The 23,388-nt window shown below is 28.5% G+C and overlaps 1 protein-coding gene across 1 annotated transcript in view; it reads left to right on the top strand.

Moving 5' to 3' along the window:
• The window catches only part of LOC113365822 (protein nubbin-like), a 368,699-nt gene that overhangs the window by 338,052 nt on the left and 7,259 nt on the right, over positions 1–23,388 (top strand). The window contains exon 4 of the mRNA XM_026607366.1: positions 20,310–20,360. Coding sequence (XP_026463151.1) covers positions 20,310–20,360 — 51 coding nt within the window. The remainder of the gene's footprint in view (positions 1–20,309; positions 20,361–23,388) is intronic.

Raw genomic sequence — 23,388 nt, 5'->3', positions numbered from 1 at the left:
AATTAACAATAATTAATAGCAATGACTTAAGATTTTCTATGAGAAAAACTTCATGCTCTAATGAAACATCAACATATATCATCAGAATTAGCTACTTTCTAATCGATGCATAATTTATTTGGTCGAATATAAATATTCCATTGAATTTACATAGCTTGATCAAATAATTATTTTAATGTGTTCATTAGGTGATAAAATTAATTAATATTTATTAAGTCTATTACCGTACTTTTGTAGCATATATAACAAAAAAATCTAATTAAGACATTAAATTTGAAATAAAGATGAAAACATGGTTACACCTACTTGATGGATCTGTTCACTTAATCTATACCCGCTTGTTTTTTCTTTAATTCCATAAATTATTTATATATGTATATTTCTCTTCAAGTAAAAAATAGCGTCAAATTATAGATCATTTTAATGAAACGGCATATTCATAAGTCTAATGATATAATTACATCTCGCGGTATTTTTCAAATGAGTATTATTACCTGATGTGTGTGAACAGATATTAAGAAGTTGATGATGTATTTATTAAAATTAAATATATTTTGGTATCATCATTGCGTTGATTGTGATGTCAAACTATTTTCGTCATGAGTAATTGAATCACGATATTCGTAATTATACTTTCACTTACAAGACAAATTGTAGTTTTGTTTACGCTAGTTTATTTTTTGATTTATTTGAGAAAATGAAATAATAATGTACGACATTTTAATAATTATTTTAGTGCGTGAAAAATATCATTTTTTATAATGAAACACGTAGGTAATGTAGATAGAGCAGAACGGACTAACTAATCATTCTATATATATTTTGTGTATCATTTTTCCTATTTTGTATAATATAGTAAAATATGTACTTAAATAATTCTTGAATTAAACTATTCAATGAATTGTCTATTTTAATAACGTTATATTCTTATGATGTTTTATGTTTAACAGTGTTCCCCGATTAATTAGCCCAAACATTTTGGCTGCTAATATTTCAAAAAGGCTTAAAAGATAATATCCATAGAATTTGCTAATATAGAAATTTAATTTTATATTTATCTTTTATTTTTTATATAAAAACTTATTTTTCCTAAAAAAAATCCTAAGAAATTGCAAGTACTAGAAGCCATGAACACACCTTACAATCTGCGCGCAGAATCTTTAAAGAATTTTCATAATTAAACCACTCATCATAGGCCTATAATATTTCAAAGAGTTCATTTTGACTATCAACTCTATCGTCATGCAAAGTTTCATAAAAATCCCAAAAGAGTAAGTTTAAAGTTTCCCTTGTTAATTTATTTGTGAGAAAAAAGACAAATTATGAAACTTTGCTTGTGTCGAGTAATCATGACAATAAATATAAATTATATTTTCAAAATAAGTAAATAGATCTATAATAGCAAATATGTAACGACATGAAAATATTTAAATATTTTTATATTTGTTAAATGAAATATATTAGAATGTATCCATTACCGTACAATAATAACTAATTTTTTTAATATAAAACGCATTCTATTTTCTAATATGAATATATTCTTAAGAGTTCGTATAACCAAAAAGCGGTGCATTTAAAATATAAAGAAAAGAGGGAATATTAAAACCTCTTGCCAAAGGTAAAGAGTAGACGCCCGGCGTCGTCTGCTCTCTCAGTAATATTTACACTGACCGCATCGTTTCGAAATTCAAATAAATTCGAATAAATTTAAACTGAGCATGTGGGTACCTTTCACTAGAACAGGGGCATAAAAAGCAGGACATTATGGATTCAAAGTGATCTAAGAGAAAAACGTCCGATCTATTTGAAATTTAAAAATAGTCGGCTCGTATATGAGATGGATGGAATATATTTGCTGGTCTTTGAAGTACGGTGGAACAGGGGATTTTATTAAAGGAGCGGCCAGAAATTCGATTTTGTAATAATAAATATTCAATACTATGTTAAAATTGAATTATTCTAAGCGTTTTTATGTTAGTTACAAAATCAATCGGTTTTTAATAAAATTACAAAGCATACAAAATATCAAATAATTACACCTTTATATTATACTGTATGGGATTCGTTGGTCATTCACTGTGTTACGTGTTAATACAGAATGCTCGTGCAGTTGTACAATTCCATGATGCAATTAGAGATGTAAATATTATTATTCTAATGAGCCGAAAGTAATAATTTAGAAGGAATGCATTTTTTCTTAAAGCAGCGGCTTAGATTTTGAAATACGAACTGCCTATGTAAATACACAGCGGTGGAATCGGGTACTTTTATATTATTGTAATTAATATTCAAAGCGCGGTGGAAATAATTATAGACAAAAATTTGAAATATTCGGATTGCTATAAGCAATATAGTACAATGTACAAACTTGAATAATTATTTGTATAAGGATATTGCAGTTATTTGCATCTTGTGATTTTTCTTGCTCATATTTATATGATTTCTTTCTCTTATTTATGATAGTTTTTGTCGATAGCATAAATTGTACAAAGACTTATCAAATGAATCATCTAAAGGATATGTAGGAGTATTAATAGGGAATGGTCATCTCTAGTTTAGTTTGGGGTAGAATTCGTACAAGGGTGGAAGTGACCACTCGAATGCAGTTTTACTGGGGATGCTGGAAACTTGATCAACAAAAGATGGGGCATTAGGAATAATCAATACAATGGACGATAGAAACAACTATTCTTATTTATCTTATTCGTTAGTATAGACCAGTGGTGGAATATAGAGAAATTATAATATAACTGCAACTAAACCAAAACTTTTTCCACTATCCCCATGTTTTATAATTTTATTTCTAGTTACTAGAACAATTTCCAATGCTCATTTACGAGGATTATCATTCTGTTTATACGTTGGTATACGCAATACATTTATTAAATTATATTCATGATGAATTTTAATTCAACATGGACAGATAAGCGGTCGGCCTCATAATTGTAATTGCTTCTATTTGTTCCGATTCGTTGAAGCTCAACTGTATCAAAGCTATCATAGTGCACAAACATTCTAAAAATTAATTTAACTGTAAATAGAAAATAATTGTAGCTATTTTGGGAAATGATTTATTATTTTAATTAAAAATACCTAATCAAACATCAAACTAGTGGTGCATGGCATCGTCCCTTAAGGCATTTTGCTTTGATGAATTTATAATTTTCAGCTGGAATTAAATTAAATTAATTAAAATCCGAATCATTTTCGATCTTTTGGCAATTAATTCGATCTTTTGGAATCAAATTTGGAATATTTTTTTTTAATTTTGAAATAAATTTTGTTGGCTACCCCAAAAACTATTCATTTCTTCACACTATCAACGCAAGCAAAATGTTTTTTGGATTATTCTAATCAGAAAATCCGTTTTCTCAATAACTCATTTTTTGCACTTTTTACTCTGTATCTCCGAAACGGTTGAAACTGTTTTAGCAGAAAAACTAATCAGCAGATCTTCTCGCCAATACGAATTGAATGTTTTTTAAATCATTCTTATCGAATGCTGCGTTATCTCAAAAACTGCTGATTTTTACACTTTTTGCTCCGCATCTCTAAAAGGGTGGACCTGTCTTTACCAAAAAGTAATCAACACGTTTTACTAGCAATAGGAATCGAATGCTTTTTGAATCATTCAAAACGGTTGATCCGTGTGTCCGAAATCGTGGACAAAATATTATATCCACATACATCAATTTTTTCTGAGGTATGCCAAAATGTTCAGAAACCACAGAAACATTAACATATAAAAAAAAATTATTTCCAATTTTTGAATTTCCCTTACGGTAAGTTGAAAATATCGTTGTGTTTCTGTGTTTATCAATTATATTATATATTCAGGAAATTTTACGAATTCTGTGAATATCATAAAACAGGTGCTCATTATCTAACCTTGCAATAGAACGTGCGGTTTTATCTCTACCAGGATTTATCTCCTAAAAAATAATAGTCGCGTTTGGAACGCACTGACGCGTGCTCCTTTCAAAGCTAAAGATGCGACTGATCTCTTCTACCTGCTCAAAAACGATAAAACTCCTATAGACACGTGACTAAAACATTAAAGATACAAAACCTTAATAAATTATTCCCAAATACCATCCCCATAGTATTTTAAATAATTCTTTCCTGATATTTTACTTAGCGGAAATGTATGATATTGATAAATTAACATGGTTGCGTAAATAGTAGAAATTTCTTGTACAATTGTAGTTTATTCACCTGTGCTCATTAAATACGAACATCGGAGTTTTTCTATAAAGATAATTAAAGACAACGAACGGTAAGAATTTTGTTTATGAAAGTGATGGTTATGTACTATGAATCATCCAAAATATTTACACATTTATTCTATCGTCCAATACACAAATTAGCTCTAATAGACAGAATTAAAGTTAAATAAATGTTCGATGGAAACATTCGGCACTTAAATTAAAAAACTAATGGCTCGAAATTATTTGTGATGAAAATATTGAAAGATATTTTGGCAGTCGACCTTTTGGTATAGAAATTGTGTTATAATAATAATCTGTTATTGGATTTCTCTGTGAACTTCTAAAAATAGAGATCAATTTCATCAATTTATCAACGCACTTCAAAATAGTGCTACTAAATCTTCCTAGCACTCATAAACATGATAATTAGTATTTTACTACTTATAATTCGCAATTTAGATGTAGATAAAGTCCTTTACTATTAAGATTAATATATCTCCCAGATAGCCATCCAACCACCTCATAATTATCTAACTAAAAATTATCACAATTTAAATTCAAAACTTTGTAATCAGAATATAAAATCATTATTAATGCCTTGCAATAAATTACATCACATTACCGCAACAATTACAAATGAATAAACTAAAAAATGTTTAAAATATATATTAATTATAACCTGTAACATAACGGTAAGAGTACAATTAAAATTAAAATTTTGTTAATTTATTCAATTCTATGCACATATTAAAGAATCTCCAAATTCCAGAAGCTTTGCGTAATGGGTAAAAATAAATTTAGCATACACAATAAAACATTCGGACATGCCAGTACACTCGTTATTTATGGATTGTCGGTAAAAGATAAAAGAATTATTCAATATTCAAAAATTATGATAATTATAATAATTATATAATCTACATTTCACGTAATAAAAGTTTTATATGAAATTGAATTAGGAAAAATTTAACAAAATTTCTTCTTGGAAAACATTACACCAAGGTTAGAAAATTAGGTATTAGGTCTTAAGATTTTATTTGGGCAGGAGACTCTTATAAAAGATAAAAGTTTGCACTAGAAAAAATCTACAAAAACTTTACTGGCTCTTAGATTTTAAATCTAAACTATCAAGTTCTAATAAGATTCTGATCTATAATGAAATCTTTGAGCTAATTGACATATAGTATATCGCTTTAGAATAGTGCAAGCAAAAACAACATAAATATATACAACAAATTCTCAGAAAAATGATCCAGCAAATATTAGGGGCGACCAGATGTATTTCACCAAGTCTGTTAATTCATCAAGAAACAAAAAAGATCATAAGATGTACAACCAAGTACAAGGGAAGACTAAAGCATTACCTAAATCAACTCGCCAAAGATCTAGTAGCAGTAAATACAACTAAATGAGATGAAAAACCATGACTTCTAGATTTACCTTGTTCATGAGTAATTAATGTTTAACTAGTGTAATCCGCTTTTTTATCCTATCCTAAATCTCAGATCTAAAATGTCTACTGTTGGCTATCATTTTAATATCCTAATTTTGTATACTGACCATGACCACAAAAAAAATTTTGAAATTTTATTAACAGAAACATAATAAAATAATTGTATCTTAGTGTATTTTGTGTAGTGTTGTTTATATGTTTATCCATTTTTACATTATTATTTTTAAAATTAATTAATCCCTCCTGCAAAGATGGTATAAATTATAGAACGGCCAATTTGCGATAAATTATATCACAGGCAATAATATCGAAAATCAATTAAATTTAGAGAACACATAAGGCGGTTAATTGAAAACTAATTGAATCATATTCGCGGAGTTATATGAATTGACAACGCCGTGAGAAACAGTCGGACGGTAGAGATTGGCAGAGAATATTCCTGAGAAAATAAACTGACTAAGATCAGTTACTCCAAATCCAATTCTCGTTTTCCTCATTGATCTCTGTGTGATATGACAAACAGATTACTAGATAGATTGATTGACAAGGAAACATATTTGCTGGACACTCGTAAAAATATTAGTAAAAATATAAATTGATATATGATTTTTTGGATCTAAATAGTAAATTCTTTGCTACTCCAAGCAAGTAGGCTTTAGTCAGATTGAACAGATCCGAAGCATCTATAAAAATCCAGACTTTTATCATCAATTCTTTACTACTTAATGCCTAAATCGAATAATTTATTATTTATTAAAAAGTTCATTAAGGTGTACGAGTGCATTAAAACCGCCTCTGTCATAATTTGACGGACGGGTTGAATCTTAACGCGGTCGATACGCTTATCGTGCACATCCGACAGAAACAATTACTGGATGCTTCTTCATGAACCGGCAGCGTTATGCAAACAACACGAAACAGCAGATCACTAAGGCTGATCAGACACATTTTTTATAAAATACGAAGAAAAATTGACAATCGAAGAAACAATTACACATTTTATATTCTTATTTTTGGAACGGAATCCAGAACTAACAGTTTTATGAGCTGTTGTGATGAACCTCCATCCGTAAGATGCTTTTTAGACAACAATCCAACGGGTGATATGCTTTTGTTTATGAAATTTTTTCTAATATTGATGATCAATTATTTAATTTGATGCACAAATGCCAGGAAAGGGCTATTTCCACGTGGAACTATTATATTTTGCACCTATATTCCAAGATAAATGTAAAAAAAATAAAAGAGAGGAGACATCTCATTAAAGATAAACCCTTCGAAGGCATACAGACCAGTAAATTGTCTTAAAAAATAATGTATATTTTGATTGGAAATAGATACATGTAAAAAAATAATAATAATATTCCAAAATACTTTTACTTACTACATAAAAGGATGATGACACCAAATTATTAGCGATTATATTTCTCATATTAACATTATAAAATGCTCATATTTTTCACATTTTAGAAGATATTTTAGAAACATTCTGGATATAGAATACATCCGAAATAACAGACATATTCTTGATAAAGAACAATTGACAATTGAATTAACGATTTAGCTTACTATAATTAAAATGCAAAAATCTAACTAAAATTATAGTAAGTATAGCTGCTAAACAAATTTGGGTATAAAATTAGACAAAAAACGCACCATCAGATTTTTTCAACAGCATGGTTGTTCATATAATTTTCACAATAGAAGAAAAAAAAAAAAAATAGAAGAAAATTGAAATATATATTTCTAATTGACAACTGAACTCAAAAATAAGCATTTGCTTACTATTATTAACGTGTACCAAACTAAAATTTTAGTAAATTTGGCTACTAAACGAAATTGGGTGTATAATTAGAATGTTAGCATGTACCACATATGATCAGATTTTTTAACGACCTCATTTTTAGTTGATATCATATTCTGGATATAGAATATATCCACAATATCAGAAATGTTCTTTTTTAAATACAAAGAAAAGTTGACAAATGAATTAACCAAGATACATTTCCTAAAGTATATATAAGTAAAATGCAGAGACCGATTAATTAAAATCCAGAGACTGGTAAATATTACTAAATAATGAAATGAAATGTAAAATTAATTGGCTGGTATATTCCATATCATCGGATTTTATTAACAACATGTTAGTTTATAAATTTTTGACATTTTGGAAAATATCTAAGCCATATTCGACTTTTTTTACTGGAAAAAATCAGTTTATCTTTTAAATAAAATTTATGAAATATCAGAAAGAGGCAACCAGGACGCCAAAAAATCGTAGATATAGGATCGTTATTTACGTAATTATTTTCATCAATTATTCAGTCAATTTTTATTGGATTATAAGAAAGTTCTTATCACTTTATAAACAATTACTAAATTTAGTAGAGTAACATAAACTGAAAATGTGTTAGTATAAAAATTAATAATTTTTGTAATTAAAATGTGTTTATGTAAATTAATATTTTTTTAAATTTTTTAAAACTATTTTTTATATAAAATATATAAGAACTAAAATGTGTCTTGTGTGTTTTTTGCACAATTACGTAAATATTCTTTATTATCGACAAACAATTTTCATCACTAGTAGAGTGCATCATGTTCACGCGTTAACATTGGATTGATTTATAGTAATATTTGATTTACGAGTCATAAGTGGTTTTTAGCATTAATAATTAACATCCGCATAAGTTTAAAAGATTCTAATGCGATCGTAAATTACATATGCGCGCTTACACATTCGAGAATAATCATGCGCGCGCCTTCAACCAAATCAGCGCCGAGAAAAGAGGCAACGCTTCCACCTTTTTTTTCTTTTCAGGAATACTCATTTAATGTTAATTGTTATTCGTGTGAGTGCCGATTCTCTGAAATGTCAAACCTGTGATTTCTTCTGATTGCAATTGCTGGAACTCTTTCGATATCGCGAATTTACTTCAGCCCTTGAGAAAAAGATAACCCAACGATTCGATATACTGCGGACAGTAGATGTATCATATACAGATGTCAAAAGTAAAAGTTCGATTTTAGTCATATAATTATATTATAATTTAATATTAATTATTTTTGGGTAAAAAATAAATATGAGCGAAATAGTTGAAACGAAAAACATAATTTTGTACAGTATGTGCTAATTGGGAAAAAATATTTACTACAACAAAATATGTTTTCTTTAATTATTTATTTTATTTATTTGAATAGGTATAAATATTCTAAAAATCTGTAAAAATAGTAATTTTTAAAAAACAGTAATTAGAATTAAGTGTTCTATGAACTGTTGTGATGTGATTTATTAGACTAGTGTTATTAAAAGACTATCGGTTGTTTTTTTCTGTGTGGTGAAATTATTATTACATAATCTTAATAGCAAAATCATTTAAATCAAAATTTTCAACTTAAAACTAAAATTACTACTGCTCGATATGAAGTTTGCAACTTCGGTTGCAAAATAAAAGCTCTTCGCACCAAGTTGCGGAGAAGCTCAAAATAGTCCTTTGAAAGTAAAAATATACTATTTTGTTAATTAATATTTTTATCCCAATTATAACATAAAAAACTGTAAATTCGTTGCAAGTGTCGTTTGAACTGATAACTAATATTACTACTGCTCGATATCAAGTTTGCAACTTCGGTTGCCAGATAAAAGCTCTTCGCAACAAGCCACAGAGAAGCTCAAAATAGTCCTTTAAAAGTAAAAATATACTATTTTGTTAAATAATATTTTTATCCCATTTATTATACAAAAAACTGTGAATTCGTTGCAAGTGTCCTCTCCCCTCGTATTCAAATGTGTCATTTCGTAAATTATAGTAAACGATTACAATATTATGATTTTCATAAAAAGCATTATATGTATATATTCACCAACTACGGAAGCGAATACAAAAAGACGTGTGAAAGCTGTGAATCTTTTCATTATTCAGGATTTGCAAACGTAAGCATAATATCCAAATTCATCTATGCATGGCAAATGCAGTAAAATAGGCGAGCGGGCAGGTATAAAATCATAAAAAAATTCTTGCATTGGAACACATTACCCAAAAAACGAATTCCTTGCGTAACTATTTTTTACGTTAACGAAATACACCGTGCTGGAGATTTTTTACGATGTTTTTGGGATTTTTCCACGTAATGCTGCGCATATATTTCTACGAGAATTCTGTGTGTAAATAAGTTAATGTTCTTCGAGTTGTAAAAAATTATTAGTAAAATACGGAAAGGCATGGATAAGGGCCAGACGCAGCAATGACAATAATGTTTTATTGGCCTCCGCTTTTTAGCTTTTGAATAATAAAGTTTATTTTGATATATGACCCGAGCTAAAGTCAGAATATATTTGGAAATGGGATTTTAAATTTGGTTTTGGTCAAGTTGTAAATTTAATAGTATATTCTACACATTTTATGTTATTTTACACTTATGTGCATATCACAGAAATATATCGAAATCAAATGCTGAACCTAAATGCTCATAGCTCGTTTTAATAATTTAAAATTGAATTAAGTTCTTAAATAATTTGTTAGCATCAATTTTATTTATACTTAAAAATGTATGATAATTAAATCATAAGCAAATTTATAACAATTTTAAAAACATTTCTTTTTTTTTAATGTGAATTCTTCGTTTTGTAACCAGTCTAAGTTTGAAATCTATTTTGCTATCATTTCTTTAAACCAGAAAGTACAAAAAAATTACAAGTCATGTTCCAAAAAAGATCCTGCACAAAGATTTCCTAAATATTTTACAAAATTATTTGATCGGGAATTTGAAAAGATTTATTTTAAAATGATTGAAATAGTGCGTACGGTAGCATAAAAATCCGATATCATAGCCGAAAACATGGCCGTTTTATTTAAACGAATAACTAGCTGTAAGTGGAATTCTGTCTTAAGGCAATTAAGGCATCGTGCCTTAAGGCAAATTGCTGGAACTTCCCGTACCAAAATTTATTATTTTTTTAAAAACGATTGACATTTTAAAAAAAAATTTACTTCGAAAAAATACGATTTTTAAGAAACTATAAATTGGACAAAAAATTACTTTTTTTTGAAAAAAAATTTTTTTAAAAAAAAATTTTTTTTTAACTTTTTTTTGTTTTTTTTTTTGAAAAAAATTTTTTTTTTATTTTGACATATTGTGGAAGATCTGAACTTTCTTTTCAAAGCAATCGTACTGCTTTAACTGCATAGGGGCAAAATATAAAGCGCGTAAGCGCCGCGTCGCTGTCTAACGCATAAGCATTGGTACGGAACCCATAGGAATGTTAACAAAATGTATACTTATTGTTAAAATCTCTATAAAATATCTGATAATTTGATGAGCATATGTCTAATGATCATTTTTGACCGCCAAATGGCTTATTTTTTACTTTTTCCTCCATATCTCCGAAACCGCGAGAGCTACCTTCATGAAAATTTTATCGATTCTTAACCTTGTCAATACAAGTGAAATGTTTTTTGAATTATTCAAATCGGACGCTCCGTTCTCTCAAAAACTGAGTTACCGTTTTCGGCACTTTTTGCCCCGTATCTTCGGAACGGCTAGACCTGCCTTCGCCAAAAACTAATCAGCACGTCTCCTTATCAATACGAATCGAATGTTTTTTGAATTATTCAAATCGGTTGACCCGTGTTCCCGAAATCGTCGACGAAAATTTGTATCCGCACATACATACACACACATACATACATACATACACACACACACACACACACATACACACACACACACACACACATACATCCATTTTTTCTAAGGTATGCCAAAATGTTCAGAAACCTCTGAAACGTAAAGATATATAAAAATTTTCATTTTCGATTTTTTTGCGATTACTATAACTTACCCTACGGGAAGTTAAATATGAATTCTTCATTTTATACCCATATTAAATTTAAAATATATTTATCTATATTTTTAAACTATGTCAGAATTTACAAAAATTCTGTAAATTACAAGTGCTGTTCCAACCGAAAATCCTGCACATTTCTTAAATGTCTACAATATTATTCAATCGACCGTTTGATCAGATTTATTCCAAAATATGACTACTGAAACATACATTCAACTATCAAAAAACGGTTTACATCAGAACAGGTTTTTAGGGGTAGAAACATTAAAATTGTGTAATACCCCCTCTCGCATAAATAAAATACAATACATGGTTGCACAAATTCTGAATTATATACACATGATTATGCCGAAAAAGGAAAAAAGGCAATACATATATATTTTTGTCTACCTTTGCCATACGAAAACGAAGATGTGAGCCTGTATGTATGCGTTTCATCCCTTCTCTTATATTTTTCTATGGGCACGGGGTGCTAGTTTTACGTACGCGCTGCCCTTAAACAGCATGACCACATCAGAACTATTCAAGAGTTCGCACAGTCGTGAACTCTGCATATATTTATAACATTCGAAATTTGAATTTATTTCAAGAAAAAGGGTTGAAGATAAACTTTAACCCTTGACTTTGAATATTTACACGACTTGAATAGTTTTCGACGAGTTTTTATACAACTATGCTCAATTATTATTAATTTTTTGTTAATTTCGTGAAGTTTGTTTTTGTTTATTTTTTGTGCGTATAAGTTTTGGAGTTAAGTGTTTGTTTAAGGATTGTTAATACTCTAAAAGTGTTTCTTCATGATGGTGCTATCTAAAATTAAACGTTATGACCGCGAGGACAATAATAATCTCAGTTTGAAACAGAGGCTGAGCGAACCGCCACCCGCACATATTTGGCAATCCACCCCTGGACACTGTAAGTGATAATGAAAGTTAATTATTAATTATTTTGTAGTAAATATTATATTATTAGATAGAGAAATTTTATGTGGTTTATTTGAAACTAAAATAGTTGGCAAATTTGTTAATAAATACTAACTGGAAATTTCGTTTTGTAGATTGCAATTAGCAAATTATTAACAATTTACTTTCTTCATTTATCTAAGAAATTTTATAGAAATATTGATAAGATTTACAGTCAAAATTTTTAATAGTATTAAATTTTAAGCGTGCATAATTCAAAGATATAAATTTCTAGAAAGTTTTCCAAAAAATATAAATTAGGTATATAAAATAAGCAAAATTTTATTTTAAAAATTAGGGGTATGACATTAGACGTTAAAAACATGTTTAAAAAAAATGATGAAACTTCCACGATTAAGTTCGAATTTTAAAATATGTTTCTAATCACTCAAACACTAATTCAAATTGCAAATTCGCAAATATTATATAAACAATATAAATGAGCACATGTAAATATAAATGCACATGTACAAGGTTATAAATGCTAGTACTACCTATATGTAGTTTAAAAACAGAACATCTTTTAATAAATTGTATAAAAGCATATTGTAAATAATAAATAGAGTAACTATTTATTATAAAATAATTTTCTCAAAAAAAACTATGATTAAGTTGTGAATTATAAATTTAAAAATTTATAATTTATGAAGAAATGCGTTAGTTAATAGATATATAATGAAACCAACCGAATTTGTAATATATCAAGATAACAAACAAAAAAATTCCGCGTTTAAATGTCCAACTATTTTTAAATATTTAAATTTCCTCGATCAGCCTGATATCAAGCAGTAGTGATATCCGTTTTCACTTGAAAATATAGATCTTAATATCATTTCGAGTAAAATAAGCCTTTCTGGGCATTTCTGCAATAAATTAAAAATATGATAATAATTAAAAATAAATATATCACAATTTGCAAGGAAAAACTATTGGGTTGCTTTCTATAAAAAAGGTAAAATCTAACTTATTGTAATAATCGTGTGTAAAATCTAAATTATTCACAATACCTTATAGAAAACCTAGTTAGTTACAATCAAGGAGCAGTGATCGATGTAAGAAAATCTATACATTTTATATGTTTCATTACAATAAGTTTTGCAAATGCATTCATGCATCTTGTATCTAAAAATTATGTACTGCGTGGGCGATAAATTTTCCGGAACTTTTTGAGAATCTCTATTGCACTTTGTGGGGGATGCTGCAGAAATAATATGAAATGAGGGAAACTATAACTAAGCCCGATCGATAGGTCTCGTACCATTACTAATGACACCGTCTGTCGAGGGGCCGAACCCGGACCATTGTAATTAACTTCAACGCTGCACTAATATGCGCGCGCTATATGGACGACTGACGATTATAGATTCTTTTGTATCGAAATCCGGGAACGATAGAATTTGTGATAATTCTCGAAAATAAATGCATAATATTGTAGTAAATCATAGTTAAAAAAAACTTAAATAAAATTGCACAACCAGCTAGAAAGCGCTGGTTTCTACAATCACTTGATAGAAATCCTTACAAAAACAATATTTACATTCTTTGTAAGATATATCTCAAATTTTGAAATAATTAAAGTAAATCTGCTTCCATTACTCTATTTAGTTTAAATTATGTATAATGTTTACTAAAGTGTTAGATGATTGATCAGTAACAATTAAGATCTATACTATTTTATGATTTGTCCAGCGTTTTAACTTTATCCTTACGCCATAAAATGACGTAAAATTGAAAAAAAAATTATCATGTATTTTTTACTTGAATCATGAAATGATAACCATCAATTAACGGCTAATGCAATTTAACATCATTTATTATTTTTCTAAACTTTATATTTTTTCTAAAACTATCTACTAATGACTTTTTGTGTGTAGCAAAACAAAGCAATTAATGTATCTGCAGTAAGCACATTTGACATTAATTTTCAATTTGTCCCAAAATAGGAATGATATACAATAGTAAACTGAACAAAGCATGGAACTAAATTAATTAAGCTGAAAATAATTATTAATTTGACCGTTAACTTCGGCCGATTCCTTATTTCTTTCGTTTCTTGTTCGATGCAACAACTAATGATTTTTCTAAGCATCGTGTGCCTATGACAAGCAATTAGCAATTAATTTCTTTTAGACTATTGTCATAAGTCGGTAATTTGTAATTGTTCGATCGGCAGCCGTGTATGATTTGTGGAGAATGCCGACAACTTTATATTTATAGATTTCTATTGGAAACTATTAGAAGTTTATTTTTATGGCAAACTGTTAATGACGCCGTAAGTCAATTGAAAATATAAATGAAAATTGAGTTAAATTAAACTAATGAAATAGAATAATGTCGCAATTGTTTGAACTACGGACACATAAGAAATATTGTTCCACAAAATAGCAATGTTTGAAAAAAACATTAAAAAAATATAATAATATTATATTATGATTCTACAAAATAAATTGAGTACAATGCAATTTTAAAGAAGAACTTATATACATTATTTTTTATAAAAACTTAAATATACTAGAAAAAAAAGACTAACAACGGATTCCAAAGAATGTAGACATCAACCATATATGTAGTTAGAATCTAAATTTTGGTATAGGCAAAGTTCATACTAAAGAGAAGTCTTTAAAGAAGACTATGTAAAATTCCAAGTAAATTGGTACAGCACAGTTCTTGTACACCTTTGCTGAAATGGCTAAACTTGGATAAAACTGAAAAAAAAACAAAACCGATTTTTTTAAAATTCTATATTAAAATACTGCTTTAAAACATATCGATTTAGAAAAAAATAAATCTAATAGAAGTTTAGGAAACAAATTGAATATATTACATATTTACAAATTTTGTATAATTTTTTTTTCTATTAGTATACTTATTATTTCGTGTTCAATGCACTTCAATCCCTATTTAAAGCATTATATCCGTTTCAAAATAGTTTCCCGAACACAATTTCGCTTTCGCCTTTTTGTTTTCCCGCCTACAACTCCGACAATACGAGCCGACATTTTTCCTTTAATTGGATTAATTCCAGAAGCAATTAATTTGTATCTCGAGACATTTTTATTGCATTATTTTCAATTAATGATATTTCTTCTTGTTTTTTATTACCATTGAATTGCCAACGTTGCGGCGTAGAAATCGCAGAAATTGTATTGAAATGCGATGTAAGAATAAAGACGCTATCGTCCAATAAATAGAGATATTTATTTTAAATAGAGATTAATTAAAACTACGTCATTTTTTATTCTATTACAATACCTACTTGATAGCATCGGTATTTTCTATTAGTTTTCTGATCTAATTACAACGGATTCCATTTAAAATTAATAAAAGGCTGAATAAATTCAATATTCATAATCAATTTTCATCGAATCACGACCGCAGAGGGTTTGTTGTGTGCCGGTTTAATAATAATTATATCTGACATTTACAAATGACAATTACTTATTCCATATCGAATAACGCAAATGTCAGAAGGAAAACATTATGAATACGATATTGGTCGTAATGAGCACAGGTGCATGGCTAAGCAGGCGAACTGAAGAAGAAACTAGGAAAAAACTCACATATAGAAGCAAAAAAATAGAATATTCAAATCATATTTGCATGATAAATGAGAATCCATCAAAATATGAAACAGGGGGGAATTGGACGATTTTTTAAGGTATATAGAGAGGCATATAGAGATTCCACTTGGAATCTTAAGTGAAATTCTAAAACTCAATCATATTTTTTAAATTTGTTAAAATATACAGGATTAAACCCTGATTGATCTACTTAATGAAAATTTAAAAATCATTAAAAATTTCAGTGAAAATATAGCGTTTTGGTGCTAAATTTCCTATATGATTAACCAAGAAAAATTGTTATATTCTCATGTAAAAATAAATTTAATGTTTAAATGAAAATAGTTAGAAATTTAGATAAGTTTTTCTTAAAGTTTTCTATCTACTCCAGCAGTAATATTTAAACTTTTTTGAGTTGCTTTTAAATTAACTTTCAATATGATTTAAATATCAAATATAATTCATATCATAAATCGATTTACTTTCAGAAACAAATCATAATCGAGCACCTAATTTATTTTTATCAAATTTGATTTTGTATCGGTTCTGTTGCCCATAAAGTCTAAGAAATCATCATGGACATGAGCTTTCTTATTTACGTATGATGTATGATGTGCAATTGTTACGCCAATTTGAATTGTTAATAAAAATGTTATAGCTTCATTATTTTTTCATGCATTGCTACTACTGAGTAGCAATAAAACATCAGTTTTAAATAATACATAAAACGTAAAACTATTTTTCATTTTAACCTACTTGGTCAATAGGGATAAAAAATAATGTAGAAATTTAAATTAAGTAATATAAAAAATAATAGCAATTTAAGAAAAGCTCGTTTGTAGCTTGAAGTCCTTTTAGATAAAAGGTCGAGTTGTCTATTAAAAAAAAAATTTCTTTTACACTTTGAGTACCTCTCTCGTTTCGGATGCGATAGTATACAGTACTAGAGATCTCACCGGAATATATTCGGACAACGCAAACAGATGGTTGCATAAAACAAGCTGGTTATTCGACATATATCTACATTCAACCGATGGACTTTGCCCACAATACTAGAGGGTTAGATAATGTAGGGGTTTTACTTTACTGATCTTGGACAAGTTGATATGTTTTCAGTACATTTGAATCATGTGTGATGCAATACTATCAATCCGCTGAAAATGGATAACAGACATAGGGATAAAAGATAACATTTTTTAATATATTTTTTGGGCAGCAAATTTTATTGGAGAAATCATGATTATAATATTCTTGGTCAGTACTATAAATGTGATTTTCAAAATTATACGTATTTATTTTTAAGCAAAAGCTTTCCGATATGTGTAAGTCATCTACCTAATCAATAGGAATTTAGCAACTTTTAAAATTGTGACAATAAAACTTTGCAAACTTGCCCATTTATCCAAATTGAATGATTTTTTTAATTGAAGCACTTTTTGTGAACCTATAATATTTTAGAATGTTCGTTAAGAACATGAACTCCCTCATCATACAAGGTTTCATCAGAATCGGCAAATAAAGATTCAACAATTAATCATGAAGAAATGACATATTTGCCAGAATCTAATTAGCACGATTCCCAACTGATACATTTAGAATTATAACTTGAAACGTCAAGAAAAGATCCGAGAATTAGTCTTTTAATTTAAAAATAATTATTTAACAAATTCAATTTAATAAATAAATATAAATATCACACAATCATTATAATAACAAATTATTATAAATTATCTAATATAAAATTAATTTTATTTAATTAATTTTATTAATTTAATGATATGTATATATAAAATATGAAAATTGTTTCATAATGTATTATAACAGGCACTCCTGTCTGACTGAAATTTGAAAATAATATATCAATAAAAAATAATTAATAATAGTATCACCAGTCGCATCGCAAATAAAATATCACTAACCCAAATAGTATAAATTCTAAAAGAATATAAATCGTAGTATTAAATTTAACCAAGTTTAATATAATTTAAAAATTATTAAAAAAATTCAAAATAATAAAAATCTGATAGGAAAATTGAAAATATAAAATCATAGACCTTCAAAAACTTTGAAGTACCAAATCAACTAATAATTTTCCCTGTAGACTTTTATATCAAAACCGATTCCGATTTATCAAAATATAACAATTCACGCATGTTTCAATAAATTTCCCACCTTCCGTTCTTCGTTACATATTTTCACTATTGTATGGGGAAGTATTACATAAAACTTGGGGTTTGCATGTGGACTTGGTAATCCCAAGGGGATAAGATAACGGCTCGGGGATGATATGACTTCTGCTTCGAAGATGTAGAACGCCATCGGTTATAAATTGGCGCGTGGTACGGTCTTAATGTTTTTTGAATACACTCTTTGCCCGGCGCATACGGCCAGCTGGACAAGGACAAGACTCCTTACATCCTTACAAGATATGTGGGTCCGGTAGGAATAACACTCAGACAAGGGCAGGGACCAAGAGGATTGGTGACATCTGCAATCGTTTGCAAATATATACGGAGACGAGATTTAATGAAATATTATGTCGACTCTTGGAAGCACTTAAAACGATAATTAACATTTTGAAATATAAAATTGCCTAAAATATCTGAATCATTCACAAAGTAATTGGGTTTTGTTGTACTTTTTGCTAATTTTATTTCGGAGATTACTGAAATCAGTTATTAAATTATTCTCAATCTACACTGTTCTACGTGTCTTATTTCTTAAATTTTCTGGAGGAAAATACAGTATTATCAATATTAAATAATGTGGTTGGCTTTGCATACGTTTCGACATCCAACCCTTGTGTTGAGTGAGGAATACGAAAGAGGGAATATTATATGCATGTCCTTGCACTTATGTGCTAGCGTTCTGCATGTAAAATAGAGACTTTTATACATTTTATCGGACACTCCGATACTCTTGTTCTCAAACTATGAAACATTCGGTTTCTCAAGTATTAATCATGAAATTCAATCTGTTTTCAATATTATATGTAATAATAATAGCAGACCTGGGGCAGGTCTGTGCGCTGAGTGAAACTCCAACTCGATTCAGGGAAGAATAGTGTGATAGATTTCTCACTTCCATTTCACTCCGCAGGTTCATTTATATTTTCAAGTGAAAATGGACATCGCTACTACCAGATTCAGGCAGCAAAAATAATTCAGGCATATTTTTTTTTAAGTATTCTAGATTATTTTTGTCGATTTCCCCGTAAAAAGATATCACTATCACTGTCAAGTACATCGCACGCAACAAATCTGAACAAAATTCAAATTAAATCTAATTGCTACTTGAAAATATAGATGTAAACCTTTTTCTAAGTAAAAAGCTCCTTTTGCATTGCTGCATTAAATTAAAAATCATGAGTATTTAAGAAAATCTAATAAAAAAAAATATCAGCGCGCCATGCCAAGCTACATCTAATACATATGGATTTTTTTGAGGAAAACCATTTCGTTTTTTTTCGAATTAAGTTTTGTCTGAGTACGCTCTATTTAACGTATAACTTATATATTGTTAAATAAAATACTTCAGGTATTAAACTCATGTGTTATCATCACTGTATCATATTTAATTTATAGAAATTGTTTAAATTGTAATTTTACGTACAATTTTATTATCAGAACACTCGTTTTCGATTTCCAATGTCCAAATTAAACACCGTAAAACACAGTAAAAAATAAATTGGAAGCTGATTATAATATTTTCATGAATTAGATTATCAATTGAACTTTGCACTAATATATCAATCTCTAATATCCAAAGTTGTCAAACGTGTTTCTAGTATATTTCTAGTCGGTTTTTTAATTTTGCTCGAAACTCAAACTGCAAAAGTTTTGTAAGTAATTCTGCCTTCTTAAATTTGAAGTAACATTTTTGTTTATTCGTTGGTCAGCATCTTTCAGAAGCTATGAAATGTGACGTGCTTGAGGTATACCGTCGTCCTCGGTTCAGGTGGCTCTGCGTATGAATATGAGAGTAGCTCAGTTATCGGACTGGTCGCTTTATATGTATTGAGGGATGGAGAAACCAACCCCAAACCCCAAACTCTAACCCGAATGATTCAAACGAGACTACATTATAGCGTCTGACCATATAAAACGAATACTAAACTTAAGTACTTAGAAAAAATATCAAAAGAGTAAAGGACTGAAGAATCAATTTTTCTAAAGTACATCTAGAAAATTTTGATTATGATTATCTCATTATATATAACCAATAATTCAATTAATCCAAATTTAAGAAAATTTCTAATTCATTGTATTTTTATTGCAGACCTCTCGCAAACGAGGATTGCCAAAACGCCATCACCGCCACCTTCAAATGGTAAGATTTTTTCTATATTATTTTAAACAAAACTCATAACATAATATATAATTCACTTGTATCATAATATTAACTGATATTTAGTGATATTTTCTCTTCTAATTAAGGAAAACCTCCGCAAAACTGAGTTATCATACCATTCCTTTATTATTTTAGCTGAATTAGTGTGTCGTTTTCTATCTGCATTATAATTATCAGTGCGCATCAAAACCTTTTCGATGCGGCACATGATTCACTAAAAGTTATAAAATCTTGTTGATGATTATGTGGTCGTAAAATTTGTCCGTAAATTTACGTCCTAATTACATATTCTGAGAGGCAATGAAATATTTTTTTAAATGCGGTAAACGAACAAAGAGTAAATATTATAATTGTGATATGCTTATTGGCTTATCAAGCTATGAAAAAATTTAGAATTTTTGAATATGCATAAATATGCTAAGAATGGTTATAAATCAAATGCCTAAAAAATATATAATTTATGTTTATAGAAAATAAATTGCGTAAGCAGTTAATCAAATTTCATTCACCGCGGTGAGATGTGCTGTGGAAGATTTTATGTTTTCTCTATCAGAAGCACTTTTCAAATTTCCAAGTTTTAAAATGTTTGGCATTCCATGATACAACATCCTCGCTTAACATATTCACCTACCCAGTCTGTGTGAAGAATCTAAGTCATTCTGCATACAATTGTATTCACATATGGGGTGTTCAAAATCCAGTAAGTTATTCAAGAATCCAGTGGTCAGTTCGCGATCGTCGAGGGTGGATTTTAGCCCCTTCTCGGCTGCTAAAAGAACTTAACCCCCAAACTTAAACGTGACTAAAATCCAAAATCCGTTACAAAGTCTTGCGCTGTACCTAGGAATGATTGATAGACTACCAATACTTTCAATGTATTTTTTCCTTCCTGCGGGCGATTTTTGGTATATTGCTAGTATCGCGTACAGAACGCAGTGATTTGGTTATTTAATGTGATATCGAAGCATATTTATTTTGTGCAAAAAATAAAATGAAGTGTTGATTATAATATCTTTGTTTATTGTCTACAATCAATTGTCTTTTCACTAATACATCAATCTCTAATGCCCAAAGTTGTCGAACGTGTTTCTAGTATATTATTATTTTATCTCGTTTTAACCATTGCATGGACACTATCGTAAACCAAGCCCAGTAGTTTATTTATTAAGTTAATGAGTCTCAAATCGAATCGAACATAAAACTTAATTACACAGACGGCAATTATATCAGTCAGCATCTGAAGGAATTAAAACGATTTTCGGTCTACAAATGCATCTTTGATTATTTTCAATAAAATATACGTCTGCAGCTATTCCATAATTATTTCGGGAATATTTCAATTCCATTTAATCGGTTTCGGAAAACAAGAATTAATGCTATATTTTTTGTAACACTAAAAGAGACGTTAGATAATTTAAAAGTTCTAAATATTTTTTGCTTTTTATAAATTGAGGGAAAAATTTTTATGCTGACTTTGTATTTCGTCAAATTACTTTTCAGACTACGAATATCCTTGAGTAAAAAATTTGTCTTCCATAAAGTTTGAATAATGATATTTTAATTTTGAAAACAATATTAATTATAACAAAAATATTAGCTTATGATAAAATTCAAATTTAAATATACACATTAATTTAAATTCATAATGTTCAATAAAATTTTGTATTATGTTAAAATTTGTGTCATGAAATACTCGATCGCACACATTTTAAAGGTTAGTTGGTTTTAAATAATTTTGATTTATAAATTGAATTATGAATTTCTATATCATTTATAGATATTTTTCATAAGGCACGTTTATGCTCAAATTTATGTGCCTGCGTTATTGAAAGTTTTAATATGTATTTTATGTATTCAAATTATTCTTTATTTAGTTGACATAATTACTACAAATTGATAATAATCAACTATTTATTATATTTTACCTTCTAGTATCGCAGTCATATAAAATTTAAAACGCTACTAATAAACTCATCTCCACAATATTATACTACTATTTCCACTTCTACAAGAACGATTTATTTAAAATATCATAATAACCACGTTACTGCATAAAATGCATTTCCTTCGAAAATAAACGTACATTAATTTCCAGAGATTTTATGTGTTTCAATTAAAGACGACTCAACAATCATATGTAAATGTTTATTATGTTACTACTCATAATTATATAAATATAAAACTTACTAAATTATAGTCATAAATTTTGCAGAAATGAGTAAAATTATGTGTCTGAGGTTTTTATATAATATTTTATGTTAGATTTATGTTTTGCATCCTGTTTTAAAATAGTTTAGTATTAAAGATACTGGTAGAATGATATTTCTGATTGAGGAGATGCACTAATAGCTTTATATATAAGCATGAACATATATGTGGTTAATTGATAATAAAATGTACGAGCGAAAAATTGTAGTATTTAGCTAAAAAAAACTATTATACTATTTATTTAATAATTAGTTTGGATGTCTGAAACTTGATGAATACGATAATTCGTCAAAAAATATAGATCTAAAATTATTTCTGGAGCTTAACATGGCTTTGCTTACTTAGTCAAGATACGATGCGCTTTTGATATCAATGCCAAAGATGCTTAAAGCTTTCTATATCAAAATTTGATTCTAATATTTTTAGAATTAAACCCTGTACATGACACAGTGAATGTTCACTGTTCGGATTTGTGGGTGAGATTTTCATATTTCTGTTGCGAATCTGAATAACCGTTCCTGACCGTACGTGATAGGAATGCATTACACACCGCGTTAACTTTTTGGTCAGAACCAGTTAGCTTCCTTTCCTCGATTTGCATACGAATATTTTTCGGTAAAAATATTAATAAATCGAAATGGGTACAAAATATACATATATTTCTTCTAGAACATCCTCGTGCCCTATAAAAAATAAATAAACGCGTGCAACTGATAATCTGTTAGCAAATCGTGTATATTGATTGGCAATGAACCCTTTTTTCCTGCACACTTTCTTTTAAAAAGGTTTCCGGCGCGTG

The sequence above is a fragment of the Ctenocephalides felis genome, unplaced genomic scaffold (assembly GCF_003426905.1).
Source record: "Ctenocephalides felis isolate EL2017-DRISC unplaced genomic scaffold, ASM342690v1 CF-g0.4_SCAFFOLD_01170, whole genome shotgun sequence".
Classification (NCBI taxonomy): Eukaryota; Metazoa; Arthropoda; class Insecta; order Siphonaptera; family Pulicidae; genus Ctenocephalides; species Ctenocephalides felis.
Note: the sequence above shows the minus strand (reverse complement) of the source record. Positions and strands in the feature narration are given on the sequence as shown.